At 40.7% G+C, this 20,736-nt stretch overlaps 1 protein-coding gene across 2 annotated transcripts in view; it reads right to left on the reverse strand.

Annotated features, from left to right (window-relative positions):
• CASD1 (CAS1 domain containing 1) overlaps positions 1 to 20,736 on the reverse strand; it is a 59,729-nt gene that overhangs the window by 10,585 nt on the left and 28,408 nt on the right. Inside the window, exons 7-12 of one of the 2 annotated variants that reach the window (XM_065399108.1) lie at positions 16,188 to 16,311; positions 12,830 to 13,044; positions 10,852 to 11,277; positions 10,287 to 10,376; positions 9,383 to 9,502; positions 5,419 to 5,575 (exon numbers count right to left, since the gene is read on the reverse strand). In XM_065399108.1, coding sequence (XP_065255180.1) covers positions 5,419 to 5,575; positions 9,383 to 9,502; positions 10,287 to 10,376; positions 10,852 to 11,277; positions 12,830 to 13,044; positions 16,188 to 16,311 — 1,132 coding nt within the window. Of the gene's footprint in view, positions 1 to 5,418; positions 5,576 to 9,382; positions 9,503 to 10,286; positions 10,377 to 10,851; positions 11,278 to 12,829; positions 13,045 to 16,187; positions 16,312 to 20,736 lie in introns of those variants that run through there. The other variant, XM_065399109.1, reaches the window with a different exon arrangement.

Consider the following 20,736-nt stretch of genomic DNA (forward strand, 5'->3'; position numbering starts at 1 on the left):
CACCAGCTGTGACAGGTACGAATACCAAGTCTGTCCTGGCCAGATGAGAATAATCAGTAGAACGTTTGGTTTTTCTCTTTTTATTTTCAACAGGACCTTCACCATCAGAGGGAACAGGGGAAAAGCATAAAGAAGACCCTCATCCCATGGAAGAAGGAAAACGGCCCCTAATGAGTGCTGTCCGAGGCCGGTCCTGAAGCAGCAGTGTGGGCATTTCCTGTTCAGGTAAGGAGCGAACAACTGTATTGATGGTGTCCCCCATTGATTGAATATGCTGTGAAGTACTGCTGGGTTCAGTTCCCACTCGTGATTGTATGAGAACATGCAATTGAGACTGTCCGCTGTTGTGTTCTGCACTCCCAATAGGTAGGCTGTTGATATTAGAACATTGTGGCAAATGCACCAGTTCCATAGCTTTAGTGCTTCTGTGCAGAGAGAGGATGATCTGGCACCTCCCTGATGATTTATGTAGTACATGCATGCAATGTTATTGGTCATGACCTTCGTGTGTGTACTTCTGATCAGTGGGAGAAAGCATTCCTGACCACCCTGAGTTTGAAGAGGTTGATGTGGAGAGTCATCTCTATGGGCGACCATTTGCCCTGAGTTCTGAGGTTGTTGAGGTGTGCACCTCAACCCATGAGGGATGTGTCCATAGTGAGAACTGATGTCAGGGGAGGGGAGGAGAGGCTGAGTGAACAGGACCCCCAGGCAAACATTTCCTGCATCTTTCCACCAATCCAGGAAGTGTTTGACCCTGGAAGGCATCTAACCTGTCTCTGTGGCCTGTAAACAGAGCTGAACCATGTCTGCAGATACCTCATGTGCAGTCTGGCATGAGATATTATGAACATACTGGCGGCTATGTGCCCCAGAAGCAGGAAGCAATGTCTGGCAGAACTCTGAAGGCTGGCTTGAACTGTCTCTATAAGCGTGGACAGGCTGTGAAATCTGTGTTGTGGAAAGAGCGCTCTCCTTGCAGTGAGTCAAGGTCGGCTCCCATAAACTCCAGGCGTTGTACCGGAGTTATGGTCAATGTTTGGATGTTGATTTGCAGGCCCAGGTTTGTGAATACATCCATAGTTCCATGGGTGGCACGTAGAACTTCTTCAAAGAAGTGGGCCCTCAGGAGGCAGTTGTCCAAGTATGGGTAGATCATGATCTCCTGGGTATGTAGGTGAGCCGCCACTACAGAAAGGATCTTGGACAATACTCTGGGAGCCCACGAGAGGCCAAAGAGGAGCACTCTGTACTAGTCCTGACTCAGAGTAAATCTGAGATATCGACCCTACCATCTCACAGATGATTCATGGAAATACGCGTCTTGGTGGTTCAGGGCTGAGAACCAATCTCCCTGTTCCAGAGATAGAATAATCACTGCTAGTGTGACCATCTTGGATTTTTGGGCCTTGAAGTATTTGTTCAATGCCTTGAGGTCCAATATGGGTCTCCAACCTCCCTTTTTTCTTGGGGATCAGGAAATAGAGTAAAACCCTCTGGCATGGAGATGTAGATGGACAAGTTCTATGGCTCCTAGGTGGAGGAGATGATCTATCTCCTGTTGCAACAATCTCTCATGAGAAGGGTCCCTGAAGAGGCATGGGGAAGGGGGATGGAGGTAGAGTGGATTGAATACCCATTGGAAATAGCCTCCAAAACCCATCTGTCAGATGTCATGTGTTCCCAGTTGTGCTGGAACAAAACACTACAGAAGGGATGCAATGGGTTGGGAAGTGGCAGCTGATTTTGAAGGGAGTGGCCTCGAACAGGATGTCAAAACTGATGTTTTGAAGTGACAGACTGCGATGTTGAAGATAGAGGGCCTGATAGTTTGTGTCTCTGGAATTTGGATTTCTTTCTCCGTGGCTTTTAGTAGTGTTGTGGTAGGAACAGTGGTGCACGCAGTTTGCAAGAAGACTGAGGACTAAATTTTCTCTTTTGTCTGGTTGTATAGATCTCCAGTGACTGAAGTTTGGCTCTGGAATCCCCAAGTGTGTGGAGCAATGCATTGGTCTTCTCAGCAGACAACTCAGAGCCATAGAAGGAGAGGTCTTCAATAGTTGTTTGCACCTCCTTTGGGAAACCTGAAAGCTGCAACTATAACTAGGGTTACCATACGTCCGGTTTTTCCCGGACATGTCCGGCTTTTTGGTAATCAAACCCCCGTCCGGGGGGAATTGCCAAAAAGCCGAACACGTCCGGGAAAATGCCGGCCGGGCACTTCCCCTCCCGCGGCTGCTCTGCTCCTCCCCTGATTCTTCGGCTCTGTTTAAGAGCCGAGCTGCCCGAGCGCTATGGGTTTCAGGCAGCCCCCTTGCCTCCGGACCCCAGCCGCCGGCCGGGCACTTCCCCTCCCGGGCTCCGGCGGCGCAGGGTCCAGAGGCATGGGGGCTGCCCGAAGCCGGTAGCGCTCGGGCAGCTCGGCTCTTAAACAGAGCCGAAGAATCAGGGGAGGAGCAGAGCAGCCGCGGGAGGGGAAGTGCCCGGCCGGGGGCGCAGGGTCCGGAGGCATGGGGGCTGCCCGAAGCCCGAGCGCTACCGGCTTCACGGTTTGCCGGGCAGCCTCCAGACCCTGCGCCCCCGGCTGGGCGCTTCCCCTCCCGGGCTCCAGCTGCGCTGGGGAAGCGCCGGCCGGGGGCGCAGGGTCTGGGGGCTGCCCGGCAAACCGTGAAGCCGGTAGCGCTCGGGCAGCCCTTTTCGCGTGGCTGGGAGTGGGAGGGAGGAGGGGGCGGAGTTAGGGCGGGGTTGGGGCGGGGAAGGGGCGGAGTTGGGGCGGGGGTGGGGGTGGGAAATGGGCGGGGCCAGGGCCCCGTGGAGGGTCCTCTTTTTTTATTTGTTAAATATGGTAACCCTACTATAACGCTCTTTGCATCACAACTGCTGTTGAGATGGACTGGGTCATTGTATCAGCTGCATCAAGCACTGCCTGGAGTGCTGTTTTGACCACCAACTGCCCTTCATTGTTAATGGCTCGAAATTGTTCCCATTATGATTCAGTGAGATGGTCAATAAAGAGGTTAAGTTTGGTATAGTTCATGTAATCATATTTTGCAGTTAATGTCTGGTAGTTTGCAATTCTAAATTGCAGAGTAGCAGATGAGTAGACCTTTCATCCAGATAAGTCCAGGTGCTTCCAATCCCTATCATAAGGGGTGGACTCTGAATGCTGTTGCTGGCCGCGGGAGTTCATTGCATCTATCACAATGGAATTAGGATGAGGGTGGGGGAAAAAAATTCTGTATCCCTGGTGTTGCCTTGAATTTAAGGGGTGTGTATACCCCAGAATGTAATCAAGTTAATTGCAGCCATATTATGTGCATTCAGCCACCCTGAATTAATGAAATAAAACACCACATAGTTAAGGGTTAATTTGAAGACAGGCTTTTAGAAGCAAGGTCATATCTAGCTGGCAGTTTCTGCTAATCAGAATAAAAAAAGGGAATAGACAAGTAAACAACTAAAACTAAAAATCTTAATAATTAAAAAAAAATCAAATCTAAACACCTCTACTATTAAAAATTTCTTAAGAATTAAAAAAAAAAACTAGTAAAAATCATCATAACCTATGTTTTATAAAAATTAGTTACAAAAAATTAGCTAATAAAATGTATTTTAAAGAATCCTCGAAAGCCATCTTAAAAAACATTTTTCCTGACACCCTTTCTCCCTGATGGGTAAACAACTGGCCACAGGGTAAACAACTGGCCACAGCAAACCTGCTCTTATTTACTTAATATCTAAAACATTCTAAATCTATTGCTTATGTTTATATGTGCTTATATCTAATAAACTGCTGTTTTAAAGAAAGCACGTCTACTTGCATAAATCTTATCAAACAAAATTGCTGTGTTCCTATTAATTATTTTATTTTAGGCAGTGTTAGGAATAAATTAAGTTGCCCCAGGTAAAAGTTCTAAAGACCCCAGATAACACTGGGAGGTACATAATATATTTTTTATCATCCAATTTGCATGTTGGTGTGGCCGATGCTGGCGTCTGTCATATAAGCTTAGCTGGGTCCAAAAGCGCCTTGTTGATGGGGAGCATTATTCTGGAGGAGGAGGAGGAGGAGGAGGAATGTAAAATATCCAGCAACTTATGGCGAGTGTCTTTTACCTCCTTGAGAAATATCTGTAAGGTATCTGCCAACCTCTTTGGCCTTGTCTACATCTACCCTACATAGTTTTATTGACAAAAGTGAGGTTACAAAAACACAAACTAGCTAAGAACGAATTTCTAAAGAGTAAAGTATCCGTGAACGGACTCCTAATTGCTCTGTCTCTAGCCAGGGACGGTTGAGAAGGAACTGAGGGTGGTTCGCCCATGCAAAGCTAATTAGCCTCAAGGCAACGCATGAGGAGGAGAGAGCGCATGTACATGCTGAACGAACACTGCTACCAAAGATCTCCAGTCAGAAGTGAGGGATGCACATACATCTACAATGGAGCAACACCATAGTGACACTACTCGAAGAAGAAGGGGTGGGGATCTATGTTGTGATAGTATATAGAGTCTTTACTCTCCAGGTCACTGGTTCTAATCTAGGTGAGGTAAATGATCTAAAAAAACAGTTACCACATGACAGATGTTCACTGCGCTATAGTATGTGAAACAAGCTGGTGGTCTCACTTCAACTTTCTAAAGAACAAGCATCCACATTACAAGAAATAATGCATTTAGAACCACCTTGACAATCTCAGCAAAGGGGTCAGACACTGTAGCAGCAAGGAGACCCCTACTAGGTAAGAGATAACAAAATTGGTCCCTCAAGAAGAGGGTTGAGGTACATTGGCAGCACAGACTAGGGGAAGTTTGCAATACTGTTGCTCATGCTGTCCGTTTTCTGTGGACAAAGTATTTTTCTAGAACACTAACTTTAGTTTGTAAGGTAGAAAATACACTATGCCATTCCCTCTCAAAGTTCCACAATGAAGAATGGTTGGGAATATATAGTTCTGAATTTCATTCTACTTTTTAAAAAGTGAGCTTTTGTAAATAAAAGGGAAAGCCATAGATAACATTAAAACTCTGAGTTCAATGAATACAGGTATAGCAATCTAGGAACAAGTTAATGTGAGGTTTTTAGCTTGCATTCAGCAATTGTTTGTTTCTTGCAGTGTTCACCAAACATAATTTTCAAAACCTCAGAAATATAATTCATATTCCAACAAATTTAAGCAAGGATACAGTTCAACAAACACTTGATTGTTTTCTGTTGAGAACTACAGCAAGTGAAAACTCTCTCTCCAAGTTTGGTGGACAGTGGTTTAACATATTTACAGAATTTACTTCTACATTATTCACATCTCCAAATAAAGACAAACACACTAGCTATCAAGTTTTGTGTATGATTGTAATTGTGTACATTATCATGTAAACACCTTTACAGTAAAAGGAAAGAAACAAAATGTATTTTACCATTTGCTTTCTTCTGGACTATCTGAGGCCATACAGCTAATGTAGCATAGATGATCATAAACCAGACAGTGACTAGTGGAACAAAGTAGTAAAATTGGTAAGGTCGATCCATCACTATACATAACACCACAACCAGGAAATTGAGACGAAATAAAACCTGTGGATGGTTGGGATGAGAAGGAAGAGAGAAGAGTTTTTTTCATTTAGGATTACCATCAAACTGGGTTTTTCTTTAACACTATAAAAAATATATAAATATTATGCATATCAATTTAAACACCTACAATATTACCTTTCTTGAAATTTGAATGGCTGTCTCAATAAGCAGTTCAAACTTTAGCAAAGAAGTAGAACTGAAGGGTTGCAGTTTGTTGTTTGAATCAAGATACCATTTGATACCAACAGGGTAAGCCAGTCACATATTTTAAAAATGTATAGTGTACTCCCTCACATTAACTGGGCAAAAAAACCCTACAACACAATGTTTTCTCCAGTCATCCTTGTATTGGAACAACTGATTGTTATGAACAAGAGCGGACTTTGAGATACCCTTTCATTTTGAAAAGAGAATAATTAATAGATCTGGTAGAAGACCTGGCAGGGGGTCATAGCTAGGGGGGTGAGACCTGAATGGACATTCCTGTACCAGACCATGGAGGGGAGAGGGTTAAAGGTGCAATTACTCTGAAGCTGTGACAGGGCCTAATAAGCACTCATTTGAGTGAAGCAGCCATTCCACCATCTTTTAGGGGAGCATGAATGATCTCCACTAAAACACCCAATACCTTTTTATTTTATTTTACTAATGACAAGGGAGGTCATGAGTCCAACATGCATACAGCAGCTTAAAGCTTCTAGAACTTAATTGAATGAAAATGGCTGTAGTTCAAACCAGAGATGACAGTAGTTTGTGCCATCCAAAGCAAGACCTGCAGTCTTGGAAGCAGGCAATCCAATGTGCTGGAGTGCTGAATTCAATTGCTCTTATCCACAGAGAAAGAAAAACTCCTTAAGACATAAAGGCCCATTGGTGCCAATTGGCAAAGGCTTCACACTGTTCTTTACAAACAACAACTGTCTCAGACCCCACAAACTCACTACACCTAATACTCCACCTTCATGGTAATTATCCATAGAGTAGTATGTGAGGCCTCTACTACAAGCTTGTAATGTACCAATACTCATTAATCATTGTGAGATCTGTGTACGGGTGTGTGTCACTAGGTACCCCAAAGCAACACCTTGGCACCCCCATATTTACCACCGTGATATAATTATATGTTTTATACAAAGTATGTCGTGTGATGTATCATTTTAAAAGTCTTGATCTGTTGAACATTAATATCCTGTTAGATTGTACATGCTATAATTGTATGGGAAGTTATGAAGTTTTACTATGTGTGTTACTGTAATAAATTGTAAGGTTGGGAACACTCACAACCAGCCCTTCAGGTACAACAATGGAGCAGCCAGACACTGATAATGGCCCATTAAGGGGAATACACATTCACAAGGACTACCCCGGGAATTGTATACATTAAAGACCTCTCAGAGAGAGCATATAAACAATGGAGACTGTTTGACTCACATCATAGCAAAAGATCTTTCCAGCAAGCTGGAGGAACTTATAAAGGAGGGGAAGTGACATTATCATTTGGCCTCTCTCTCCCCCCCAACACCTGGAAACATATCTGGAGAACAAAGTCTGATATGGGGAGATGGTCCCAGGCTGAAAAGGAGAATCCCAGCTTATGTATTAAGGATCTATACCATCAGGGTGAGACACTGCTTGATTTAAATCCTGTCTAGTTTATGGAACTCAGATTGTGATTTAATGTTTTATTTCTTAGGTAACCACATTTGATCTATATTGCTTACTACTTACAATCACTTAAAATCTACCTTTCTGTAGTTAATAAATCTGTTTTATATTTTACCTAAAACAGTGGGTTGTGCTTGAAATGCATGGGAAATCTGCTCAGGAACAAGAGCTGGTACATGTCCTCTCCACATTTAGGGAGGGGTGGACTGGGTAATAAACTTACACTGGTCAGGCTTCTGACCAAGGCAAGACAGTACAATTCTGGGTTCCTGGGTCTGGAGAGCTGTGGGGAATTCGCTGGAGCCTCTCTATTGTTGATTCACGAGTGGCTGGCAAAAGCATTCATGTAACTCAGCAGGGTGTGTCCCTGCCTGTGGATGTCTGTGTAAATGCAGTTCCTGGAGGGCTTGCAGCTTGTCACAGCATCACAGTGTGATAGGGATCCCAGGTTGGTGAGACAGAGGCCAAGGGCTCAGTGGTACCCCATTTCCAAGTTGCATGCCGGGAAACCCATCACAGGGTGATATTTAAGAAATAATATAAATATATAAAAAATTATTCCCTTCTGGTTTTGGAGTGAAAATGAGTCAGCAGGAAATATGTCTGGGTGATCACCCTCCCTGGCTAGCTGATTATGTAACGTATTGATCAACAGAGTAACTTTGGACCAACATAGACAAGTCAATGGAAAACCATACAAGACTCACTATAAACATTGAAACCACTTGGAAATGAAAAGGAACAACATGACAGTGAGGGGATTGCCCTGTCTGTGAATAAAGACAAAAAACGTATTTGGTATATCTCAGGGTGGATCCATTCACTGAGGAGGTAAAGCGAGGGAGCTTCATGAAAGACTGGGTCCTAGCTCCTTGGGGCTATCAAGTGCTGCAAAAGACTGAACTTTAATAGTGAACTTTCCTATCTAATAATGAGTGTAGGCCCTAGTTTGCATTTTACAATTTTATTTTATATGCAACCATTCTATTTGAATTTTATTCTTAAATAAATCTTATTTTGGTTTACTATAATCAAACTCAAGTGATATGTGTGACACAGGAGTGTTGGTCTAAGGTAAAACTGTTAAACTGGGGTACACTCTTCCTTTGGGAACAGAGGATCTGGGATTCTGTGGGTATCTAGTGATCAGGGACTGGATACCATAGGGGGACACTCTGAAGGGACCCAGGGCCTGGGGTACATCTATTGTCAGCCTGCAGGGCAAATGCAGGGCTAGTATAGCCCAAAGGAGAGTACTTGAGTGGCTGACAGGCTGTTTGTGTGAGGGAGCTAACACTCAGCTTGCACAGGCAAGACTTCCTCATGCTGGAGGGAGGTGGCAACGTGGTGGCTCACAGCCCTGGCTGCCCTAAGAAGCATCACACTCTTCACAGTGAGAAAAATTTAATTTTGTTTCCAGTGGTAGCATCCTGGATTCACCAAATATTTATCTATTTGTATAACAGCCAACAGAAAAATGCTCTAGTGGTATGTAAAATAGAATATCCACATTAAACAGACAAGATGGGGGGATGGGTTGGGGAAAGAAAGATCCAAAATGGATAATTTAGATAATTTGTTTCAGTCTTGCCTTTTCATAATATTACATTGGTTTATGTTCACCTCTATTTATTGTGCCCAATTTCTGATGAAAATATTAAGAATGATTATTTTTCACCTCAGCCACATTCTAATGGGTTACTAGCCTTCCCTCTAAAAAATTTTATGATGTTTGTATTAGATAGACTAGATTGATCAGACTACATTAAATAGACCAGATGAGAGAGAGATAGAGACAATGATCAGTTTGTTATGAATACAGGTCTGTCGCATCTTAGGCGCATTTAACATGTGCGATTTCAGCTTTACACGGTCGGCAAAAAACAAAACCAAAAAAAAGAGAAAAATAACAATTTAAATACTGTTTCTGTAGTGCGGGCGATTCCGCCCGCCATTACACTCAATGTAATTTTGACTATACGCGATTTTCGCTTTAGGCGCTGACTGTGGAACGTATCCCCAGCGTAAGATGAGACAGACCTGTATCAACCAAAATAATTTTAATCTCAGATAATTTAGCGAGCAGAGAGAGATCTAATTTGGGAATATTTTTATATAAATCAGTGAAAGATTTATTCTTACCTGACACACTCTATACAATCCAAAGTCTCCTTTGATCCAAAAGTATGAAAAATGCCCATAACCTGTTTGGAACAGATATGCAGCAACCAGAACCCGAACGTGCATATACACAGGCAAAAACTGTTGAGAAAAATAATTTACCCTTTTACAGAGGGCCACAGAAGTGCTCTCTCTCTCTCTCTCTCTCTTTTTTTTTTTTTAAAAAACACTATTAATTGTAAATAAGTTCAGGGACAAAGAGGAGAAAGTTCTTCTGTATTTTAGGCTTGTTGTGTTTCTGTTTCATAAAACTTTCTGTCATTGTAAACCAACTGTAACAAAGGAAAGAAATGTTATGACCTACTTACTACTACGTAAAGCAATTATTTTGACCTAGCCTCTCTCAAATTGTAAAATCTGAATAAACTTCTTACAACTGTATCAACAGCTCTACTTTCTTGTGGGTCTATAACTGGATTAAAGGGGGGGAAAAGTGTTATTGAAAGTTTGCCCTTTAACAGTTTCAACTCCTAAAACACAAAAAAGCTGTCTCCAGCAAGTTTTTGTAACTAAGTTAATACAGTCTTCCACAATGAGAAAATAATTCCCCTTCACTGGATATTTTGGGGCGGGGGAGGGGAGGGAGGAAAGATGACAAAAAAACCAAAACAGTATAGCCCCATTGATATCTTCACTTATTGAAGGAAATGATATAAATGAGGCCTCACAAAAATTATGTTTTCAAAATTAAAGGTTAAACGAGGAGCATAATGTGAACTGTTTATGATACTCAAGTCTAATAAATGCTTGGATATTTTAACTTCTGTATCTTGGCGGTAAAAGCCAGAAGCTTATTTTTCCTTTAAAGCATTGAATCCAAATCACATTACTTTTTAAAAAAAATAATTCAATTCAAATCACTTACAGTGCTTGCTCCAGAGATATGATAAATCAAAATAACAAGCTGCATCCAGCCTTTCCATTCATCTGTCTGCTCTCTATTTAACATCTTAGTCTATGCAAAACAAAACAAGAGTGTTGCTATTCCAACAAGTACAACGAACATCTACAAAATGAGGAGAAAAAGTTCAAAACAATAAACCAGTTTATGGGCAGTTGGATCTAAGAAGAAAAACTTCTACACTAATGACATTATATAAAGTTCAGTGTGTATTAGATGTTGCCCCATAAATCAATGCTCATCTACTAGTTTGAACTAGGATTTGACTCTGATGCATTGTGGCCAGTTGATGGATGAACCCTACCAACAGCTGCACCCACAAAAATACTTTACCCAATGCACTTGCAAAAACGTCCTTTTGGACCTAATTACCAGTTTGTGTACAATTAATGAATTACCATATGCAACTATATATTTTGTGAGTGCATCAGCTATATCCTTCTGAAAATTTGACCTGTAATATTTTAGTGAATAAAAATGAATTCAATTACAATTCTGAACTGGGAAATGACACCAGCATGATCTTTACCTCTTTGGTGTTTTCGGTATAAAATACCCCTAAAACCAGGATGTAGATTATTGGTATGAAGAAAGATGAATGTGTATAAAATTTGTTTTCCTTCATGAATAGATTTGCTCTGTCACACAGATAGAAATAGGCCATGATTAGACCCAGCTTGAAGAAGGAGTATAACAGTGTCTCTAGAGTAGAAACAGGAGATGTATTGGTGACAGGTTTTTTCTCCTCTCCACTTTCCATATCGGTGCATGGCTTGTTTTTTCGATGATTATTACGATAAATAAAACTGAGAATTAAATATCCAATAATGGACAAAGCAAAAAAGCAAAAAGCTAGCTTCTGTATCAGAGTGAGAGGAGGCTGAGGCTGGCAACAGGAACCATCAATGGGCTTCAGAATCTTATTGCAGTAGACGTTCATAAGAATCATTGCACTCTGTCAAAGAAACAAGTAACTAGCTATCAAACATTCTCAGCATAGGAGATTTTTTTTCAAATATATTTACTAATATTTCACATTAGTAAAGAGGCATTTTCCCCTATCATTTTATATTTAAGCACTTCATATATGCGCACACAGCTAGTTACACACAAATACCAGGATTAAAATAACCCATATTTTTAAGTATCAGAGGGGTAGCTGTGTTAGTCTGGATCTGTAAAAAGCAACAGAGTGTCCTGTGGCACCTTTAAGACTAACAGATGTATTGGAGCATAAGCTTTCGGGGTGAATGCATGCATCTGACGAAGTGGGCATTCACCCACGAAAGCTTATGCTCCAATACATCTGTTAGTCTTAAAGGTGCCACAGGACCCCATATTTTTAAGGGTACGTCTACACTTACTTCCTGGTTCGGCGGCAGGCAATCGATCTTCTGGGATCGATTTATCGCCTCTTGTCTAGACGCGATAAATCGATCCCAGATCGATCCCGGAAGTGCTCGCCGTCGACGCCGGTACTCCAGCTCGGCGAGAGGAGTACGCGGCATCGACGGGGGAGCCTGCCTGCCGCGTCTGGACCCGCGGTAAGTTCGGACTAAGGTACTTCGAATTCAGCTACGTTATTAACGTAGCTGAATTTGCGTACCTTAGTCCGAAGTGGGGGGTTAGTGTGGACCAGGCCTAAGTGTCCTGATGTAAACAAACAGTTTTAATTTTTATTATTGATTTTGAAAAAGCAACAAGAGCCAAAGTCACGGGCGGGAGCACAATCCAAATAAGTAGACCTGGGAAGGTCTGCTATGGAGGGTGTGGAAATGTAATTCTTCTACCTCAAACTGCGGAATGGCAGCAAAACTGCTTTGCAAACATTACTGCAGACTCAGTATTGAAGTAACTCATGCAGCTTGCCAGCTGACCTGCACAGACATGGATCCAATAACCCACCTTCTGCCTATCTATTAGCCCACCCCCACAACCACAAACTTCCTCCATGTCGTGCTGCAGGGAGCCTTTACTGAGATTTATATGGGATGATGATCCCCTGAATGGGTTCCCCACATCCCCCCAGCCTCCGCCATAACAGAATTACTACTAATATGCGGAGGATCCTGCACACTCACAAAAGGCGAGATTTAGGATTTAGCCCTGAGAGCAGCTCTCCAAAAAGTTGTGATTGTCATTCATTCATACAGAGGAAAGCAACAAATTTGCAGCTTGGATTCCTCAGGATGTGAAGGATTTAGTGATGGTCTCAATAGTGTTTAACATATAAAAAAACTACGTTTTTTAAACAGCTACACAGTTACTTACAAAATGGCAAGTAGCATCTTGTAAAATTTGTTTGCAAGATCCCAAAAGATACCCTTTCATCTGCTGGGGTCTTGCAAACAATTTCCTGGAAAACTCTTGCATGTCATTTTTAAGACTACAATCATCAAGGGACACCAAAGTCCATACTATCTGCCATTATGAGTACAACATGTTCAATTAAAATCTTGCTCCATTATTAATTTTTTGTTATGTTGACTAACAATGAAAGTACTCACTGTTTCTCTGCTTGATTCTGGGAGATGCAGGCCATCTGAAGATTGCATGATAGTTTCTTGTGCTATGAGTTTAGAAACGCTGAACACTTTAACTTTAGCTTTGGAATTTCTGGAGCTGCTGTTCAGAATACTGATTGCAGCTTCATTGTAAGCATCTATTTTCTCATTAGTGATCATTTTCCTACTGTCACTCAACATATCTTCATAAACAGGATCTGAATTTAAAAGAATGTTAAGCTTTATTAAAAAAATCCATCATCATAACTCAAATTCTATAGACTATAAAATTAATCCTAATTTTTCAGCGCTACGCTGGATGGTAAAATTAACATTTTACCATTTGTATTATAGTCCTTGTTTTTTATGAGGTTTAAGACCAATAGTTCACTGTAATCTTCAATCTGGCATGCAAGAATTTAGTTTGGGAGCAAGTTTTCCTAAAACCTCTCAGAACATGTATTTAGTCATCTAGTAAAAAAGAGATTTTCTCTTCTCAAATGCTCCTGCACATTTCAATGAATCCACATCAATAGTTTGGGATTTTTTATTTTTTTTTAAGTCTAACTCTGCTTGTTCAGAATTCATAATGTTGAATATGTCAATTGAACATTAAAATGGGCACATCAGCCATCAATACAGTTAAGGTTACATAAGTGTTTACATTCTAATCTAAAAATCCAGAAACATCAAAATTAAAACAGGATTAGCTACCTTAATTCTGTCCCCTCATATTCATTACATCACAATCTTTAAATTCATGATCAAACACTAGTTCTCAAATAATTCAATACATCGCACTATTTTTCCTATAGCCTTAAAAACACATTAAAACACTTATATTTTTCATATCTCTATACTTGTGCTATTTTCATAGTCTAGTTTACCTTTAATGACATTGAATTTTTATACATGTTCTCCAAGTATATATTTTAATGTAATATATCACTTTTTTTCCCAATCAGCAGCACAGCTGGATGGAGTTCAGGATATGAGGCACTTAACTGAACTAATGTAGATGGCCTCTGTGTTTCCGCATAATTTTCACTATTACTTTATGACATGAAACTGTAAAATGTTGTGCAAGAATTGGTTATGTTGTGCAAGAATTGGTTATTTTGTATGTTTCATACTCCTCTTGGGGGAATTCTCCAACAAAAAATTTTAAATTCTGCAACAAAAAATTAACAATTCTGTGCACAATAGTTTAAAATTCTGCAGAATTCTGAATATTTTATTTGTCAAAATAACAATATAAACACACCAGTTTCAATTATTTTTGGTCATTTATTTAAAAATACCTGTTAGCAAGTATATCTGTAACAATACAGACAACAAAAAAAGATTCAGGAAATGTTTTTTGACAAATAGATTCCTTATTAGGCATATTAATACAGAATTCTGAGTAATAATTCATTTAAACTACAATACAGGACTGTATTTCCTGCATCCCTCAGAAGCAGTGCAAAGGCTTGGGGGAGTCAGGGATAACAAAGGAGCTGAGGGAGGGGGAAATAAATTGCTGGGAAGGAGCCTGGGTGTGAATTTGGAAGGTTGTTGGGTATGGAAGGGAAAAGTTTGGAACAGGTTTTTTTGGGGCGAGCGGGGAGGGATTGTTAGGGATCTTCCCCTATGCAGGCTCTGGCTGACCCCTAGCCTCTCCCATTCAGTCAGGCACATCTACTCCTGTCCCTTTGTGTTCCTGCACCCCCATGTGTCCTTGCACACCCCCGTCCATGTGTCCCTCCACCCCCACTCAGACACCCCCTCCCCATCCCTACGTGGCTCTGACCCCTTCCCCATGTGTCTCTGTGCTCCCACCCAGCCACTCCCCTGTCTCTGTGTCCCTGTACCCTCTCCCCCCATGTGTCTCTGTGCCCTCACTCAGACACCCTCTGTTGCTATGTAGCTCTGCACACCCTCCCCCATCACCATGTGGCGCTGCACTTCCCTCCCATGGGCCTGTGCCTCCACTCCCCCATTCAGCCCCTGCCCCAGTCTGTTCTCCCCGATTACCCCTTATGAGCTCCTCTCTGACCCCCAGCACCGGACACCATCTGTCTCCCCATAGCCCCTGTCTCCTGACCTGGCCTGACAGGCGCTGCGAAGAAGGCAGGCTCTTTGTCTTCCCTAGCTGGCTGAGAGCTGCTGCTATGTTCTATTGCCACAGCGCCCTCCGGTGGGCAAAAGGCAGAACTGCAGCAACATTTCAGCAGAAGTTTCTTTCTGTGCAAAAAATTAAAAATATGCACAGCTCATTAATTATGTGCATGCAGTAGCACAGAATTCCCCCAGGAATAGTTTCACACTAATGACTTTAATGGATTGATGTACAGAATAGTACCGAACACTATCACATGCCCCACATGTGTATCTGAGGGCTTAATCCTGCAAAACACTAATGTGTACAGTGCTTCCTACCATGAGCAGTCCCTCCCAGGTTTCAGACACAGATACTGATGGCTATGGGGCTAATTAGAGTAGTAAGCACTACATTTAATAAGTATGCACAAAATAAGGTCATAAAGTTGTAGAATATATATTACATATATTGTATTATTTGAGAAATTGTATGTGATCATATAATTAAAAACGAATACAATACATAGGTGAAAGAGTTGAGACCGCATGTGTAACCTGGACTTTGGCAAAACTTGACTTGTAAACCATTAACTAAGCAAGCTTAACGTTTTCTTAAATTTCTCTGCTGTTTTTTTATTTAAGTTAAAATTCAGTTATTAAAGTTTGAAAATATTTTACACCAACAGTCTATTTGATGTATGTAATTAACTGTAGTCATGGTTGCTTATTGGGTGTGGGTATGCCCAGCCTTAGTGCTCCTCTTTGGAAAATGTATCCCTTTCTGGCTAACAGCTAACTCCATAACATAAAAAAACTTGAAAGGAGCATTTCTCTTAAGCTTTATCATGGGTTGTATAACTCAAGCAATTTGAAGAAATTTTATTACAGGAATCTTTCAACAAGAAGTCAGTGTTTAGGGGGGATTAAGATTCTCCGCCCCCCCCAGGAAAAAGAAATCAACTGCTTATGTCTAGATATAAATGTCAACACATGTAATTTCAGATAGCTGTAACTCATGAAGGTAGGAACTGGTCAAACACATGGAATGTACAGTCAAGAGGAAATGGGTGAAATCTAGCATACCAGTATTGACAAAGATCCAAGTCTTCCAGATTTTATATCAAAATTTTCTGAATATTTATGCACACACTAGACTACTTATGAACAACCTCGGAGCAAAGCAAGGCAGTGAAAGATGGTTTAGTACTCCACAGCCTGCAAAATTGTGATTCAAATCAGACAATTACAGCACAAATTATAGTTATCTACTGTATTTTACCTTGTAAGACCCAGTATACATCACTACTCTCTGCTAATTTTTCCAAAAGAGGTGCTATTGAAGTGATATTGATTTTATATTGCATGAGTGCTTCATTGCTGCCATTGTGAATCTTGATAGACCACTAGAAGATTAAATAAAAAAAAATTCAGATTCTTTATCTCTAAAGTATATACAACCATAAAACTTTACTGATTCCACACCATCATTAGCAGCTATTTTCAATACTATTATAGAACCTGTTTATTTCTTAAATATTTTAATAATTTTTATAGCATTAAAAACATTTTTTGGTTTGACAGGCTAGGCGCATAACAGAAGAATAAACTATTATCATAAAGAGTACCAAGATATACGTTGCAACTGTTTAACGTAAGGATGGCATTTGTCTGCTCAAAAATTGTTCTGATACAAATTTGATTAGAAACCTCACTGACTTGATGGAATAGTATTAAGGTAGCAGTAACATATAGAGACAAGATTTAGGGTCAAATCCTGTGGACTTTATTCAAGCAAAACTCTCATTGACTTGAAGCAGAGGTTTGTATGAGCAAAGCCTATGGGGTTTTAAGTTCTTTAGTGTATTCATTCATTTAATGGACAGTATCTGAAAAAGAAAGTACCTGAAAAACAGTACTATACCAGAAACAGCTATGAAGATTTGTGGTGGTATCTATTTAAGTACTACGGTGAAGGGGAACATTTATGTATCCAAGTGCCTCCCAAATATTTAAATAAAGAAATTACAATAACAATCTTTCTGTCTTCCTTCCCAGCCTGTAATAGAAATAGTTTAGGAAATTATTTAAATTATTGTTGTGTGTGTGTCTGTGTTGACATTACAGAAGGAACGCAGAGCCGAAAAGATGAGTTTTGTATTAGCCTGAACGTGGTGAGGCCCGTAGCCATTGTAATGTTTTGTGGGAGTGAATTACATGATCTAGGTCCATCTCCTATGAAAGGTCTTTCTTTATTATTTCATTATTTCAGTGGAGAGTAGCTATTGTGAGAGGTCATAATCTTGGAGGGAGAAACAAATTTATTCAGAAGCTATGCCCAATCCCATAGAGAACCCTGAATATCAAAACAGATACTTTTGCTAAACCCAAGAAGGGGCACAGTATTCCGGCCAGTCAAAGACAGAAATGGGAATTTCTGCTACCATCAGTACTTCAGCATCAAATAGTGCTGAGGAATCCCATGGACCCAAAGGCTGCAGAACAACTTAATCTGAGGGCAGACATGCTTGGTAGTGGCGGGGGGGCATAGGCAGCAGAAATAGGAAAGTGCTTCAGAAACCTATGAGTATTACTTCAGTATTACTTGTACAAGTTCAGCTTTGACCAACTTGAAGATGGTGTTGTTTAGTATGAGATAAAGGACATAGAGAACTGAGTGTCATCTGTGTATTGCTGGCTCATTTTTCTCTTTCATATCCACAAAGGCAAAGTTTGAAGTCAAAGGTGATGCCCTTGATTGCAGTTAGCTAGAAGGGGGCATTTTGGTACTGGACTATCTATAAGCAGTAGTCAGGGAACAATAGTTGTGCTTCACTGGTTCTTCTAGTTCTTGACTGGGTAGAGTTTTCTGTAAATACATTTTGGAATTTGATTTTCAGGATAGACTATGGTGGTGATTTTTTCATCTTATATCACGGAGTTTTCATTTCTATATGGGGTAGGACATGGTGCAATCAGGACTGGGGGGCTATTCTTGAGTTTCTTATGTTAGTGTCCAGCCGTAGGCCATGTCTACAATACAGGTGCTATAAAGGCTCACCTACAGCACTGTAGCTATGCTGTTTCAGTACCGCAGCATAACTGTTTCCTAAAATGATGGAAGGGGTTTTTCCGTCGCTGTAGGTAATCCATCTCCCCAAGCAGCAGTAACTAGGTCAATGGAAGCTTTCTTCCCTGGTTGCTTCTACACCAGGAGTTAGGTCAGCACAGCCATGGTTCTCAGGGGTGTGATTTTTTTCACACCCCTGAGCAACATAGTTATGTCAATCTAAATTTTAAGTGTAGACCAGGCCTTACTATTTTGTCTGGGGTATTGGTGTCTGTGTGTGAAAGAGAGACTTCTAAGAAAACTTATGAGAAACAAAAAGCACAGAGTTCAGATAGGAGTTTTAGGCTATCATCTGTGTGGATGCTGAAGTCTCCCAAGATGGTGTGATGCTGGCAGACCAGGTACTAGCTCATGCCAAGACCCACAGGCCTCACGGAACATTGACAAATGCATAGCTGGAAACCAGTCTGGCTCATCTGTGTGTTAGTATTATTAAAACAGGTATTAGATTTATAAATATGTGTTTAGACTGTATGAAATTCTTGGAAGTTGTTGTGTGCATTAATCTCACACATAATATCTGTGTCCCATGATATAAGGTAATATTTAGGTGTTTGCTCTGAAACTATAAAGCCCCACAGTCAGGAGAGATGCATTAACAAGTGTGAAATACTAGTTTACCACAAGAAGTGTCATCTCCTGCCCAATGAAACAAGGCCCATAGACATCAGACAAGCTATTGTGCAACATCAGGGGACAAAAGACTTTGATGATTGCTCCCCCCACACCCATGAAGAGGAAACAGTGCACAAACACTCATCCCATCAGCTTGAGTTTTGGGGAGAAGGGAATAAAAATTTCTGTCAGGAAGAAACTGTTACCCCTATGCTGCTTGAACTCTGAAGGGCAAAGATTTCTAAGCATAAGCAAGGGCCCCCGAACTGTTTAGCTTGGGTTAGCCCTAAAGGACATATAGAGCTTGCATATTACAACAGCTTCTATCATCTTCTGAAACCAGATTATAACTCATTTGTGTGTGTACGTTTACCTGCTTTAATTTTGTAAATAACTCATTTATTTTCTTTAGTTAATAATAATTAATAAATCATTTATTAATAAATAGTTAATAAAACTTCAGTTAGTTTATTATAGCATTGGCTACAAGCATTGTTTTTGGTTTCAGCTCTGAGATGCAACTGACTTAAGGAAAGTGACCGGTCATTTGGACTTGGGAGTAGCCTGAATATCATTTTGATTTTTGGTGTAAGGCACCATCTGTCACAAAGGAAAGCTTGCCTGGGATGGTAAGATAGACTGGAATAACAAGGGGACTGTCTGTGACTCCACATCAAGGCTGTTATAGTTTTTGAGCAGTTCATGCTGGATACTTACTTAGTTGGTGAAATTTAATCATAGAATCACAATCAGTTTGGGGTTTGTGCCCTGGTTTGTAACAGTCAGTCCTGATGCTGGTATTCACATTTGTGAGCCACTCCAGACAGCTAACATATGGCTCTTGTGAACTTCTTGATTACATCGGACTACATGTATATATCACCTCTTCTTGGAAACTTTTGGTGTCCAGAGGTTTATAGATTAGCAGGACTCCTAGACAGGTATCGTCTCCAAATTCACAGATCAAACAGCAGCACTCAAAAGATTTTGTTTCCAGTGTGCTACTCCTGAATTTGAGCCAGGGTGGACTGATTTAAACCAAACTATTTAAATTGACAAATTTAATCATGATTTAAATCCGCAAACAGGAAACCTTGATTGAAATTGATGATTTAAATCATGTTTTGCATTTGTACTTTTCAGTTATTTTCCTAAAGAAAGGCTGATTCTTCTTAGTTGGTAATCATTAAAACATGGTGAATTGCAACTAAGTATAGCCTTTATATTAAATTGGGGTATTTTTGCTAACCGGGATGATATTGTCATAACTATAAAGGGAAGGGTAACAGCTCTCCTGTGTACAGTACTATAAAATCCCTCCTGGCCAGAGACTCCACAATCCTTTTACCTGTAAAGGGTTAAGAAGCTCGGGTAACCTGGCTGACACCTGACCCAAAGGACCAATAAGGGGACAAGATACTTTCAAATCTTGGGGGGGGGAAAAAGGCTTTTGTTTGTGCTCTTTGTTTTGGTTGTTGTTCGCTCTTGGGACTGAGAGGGACCAGACATCAATCCAGGTTCTCCACATCTTTCTAAACAAGTCTCTCATATTTCAAACTTGTGAGTAAACAGCCAGGCAAGGCGTGTTAGTTTTACTTTGTTTTCTCAACTTGTAAATGTACCTTTTACTAGAGTGTTTATCTTTGTTTGCTGTACTTTGAACCTAAGACTAGAGGGGGGGTGTCCTCTGAGCTCTTTAAATTTGATTACCCTGTAAAGTTATTTTCCATACTGATTTTACAGAGATGATTTTTACCTTTTTCTTTAATTAAAAGCCTTCTTTTTAAGAACCTGATTGATTTTTCCTTGTTTTTAGATCCAAGGGGGTTGGATCTGTATTCACCAGGACTTGGTGAAAGGAAGGAGGGGGGATGGTCAATTTCTCCTTGTTTTAAGATCCAAGGGGATTGGATCTGTATTCACCAGGAGTTGGTGAAAGGAAGGAGGGGGGATGGTCAATTTCTCCTTGTTTTAAGATCCAAAGGGTTTGGATCTGTATTCACCAGGAGTTGGTGGGAGAAAGGAGGGGGATGGTTAATTTCTCCTTGTCTTAAGATCCAAGGGGTTTGGATCTGTATTCACCAGG

The sequence above is a fragment of the Emys orbicularis genome, chromosome 2 (genome assembly GCF_028017835.1).
Source record: "Emys orbicularis isolate rEmyOrb1 chromosome 2, rEmyOrb1.hap1, whole genome shotgun sequence".
Lineage (NCBI taxonomy): Eukaryota > Metazoa > Chordata > Testudines > Emydidae > Emys > Emys orbicularis.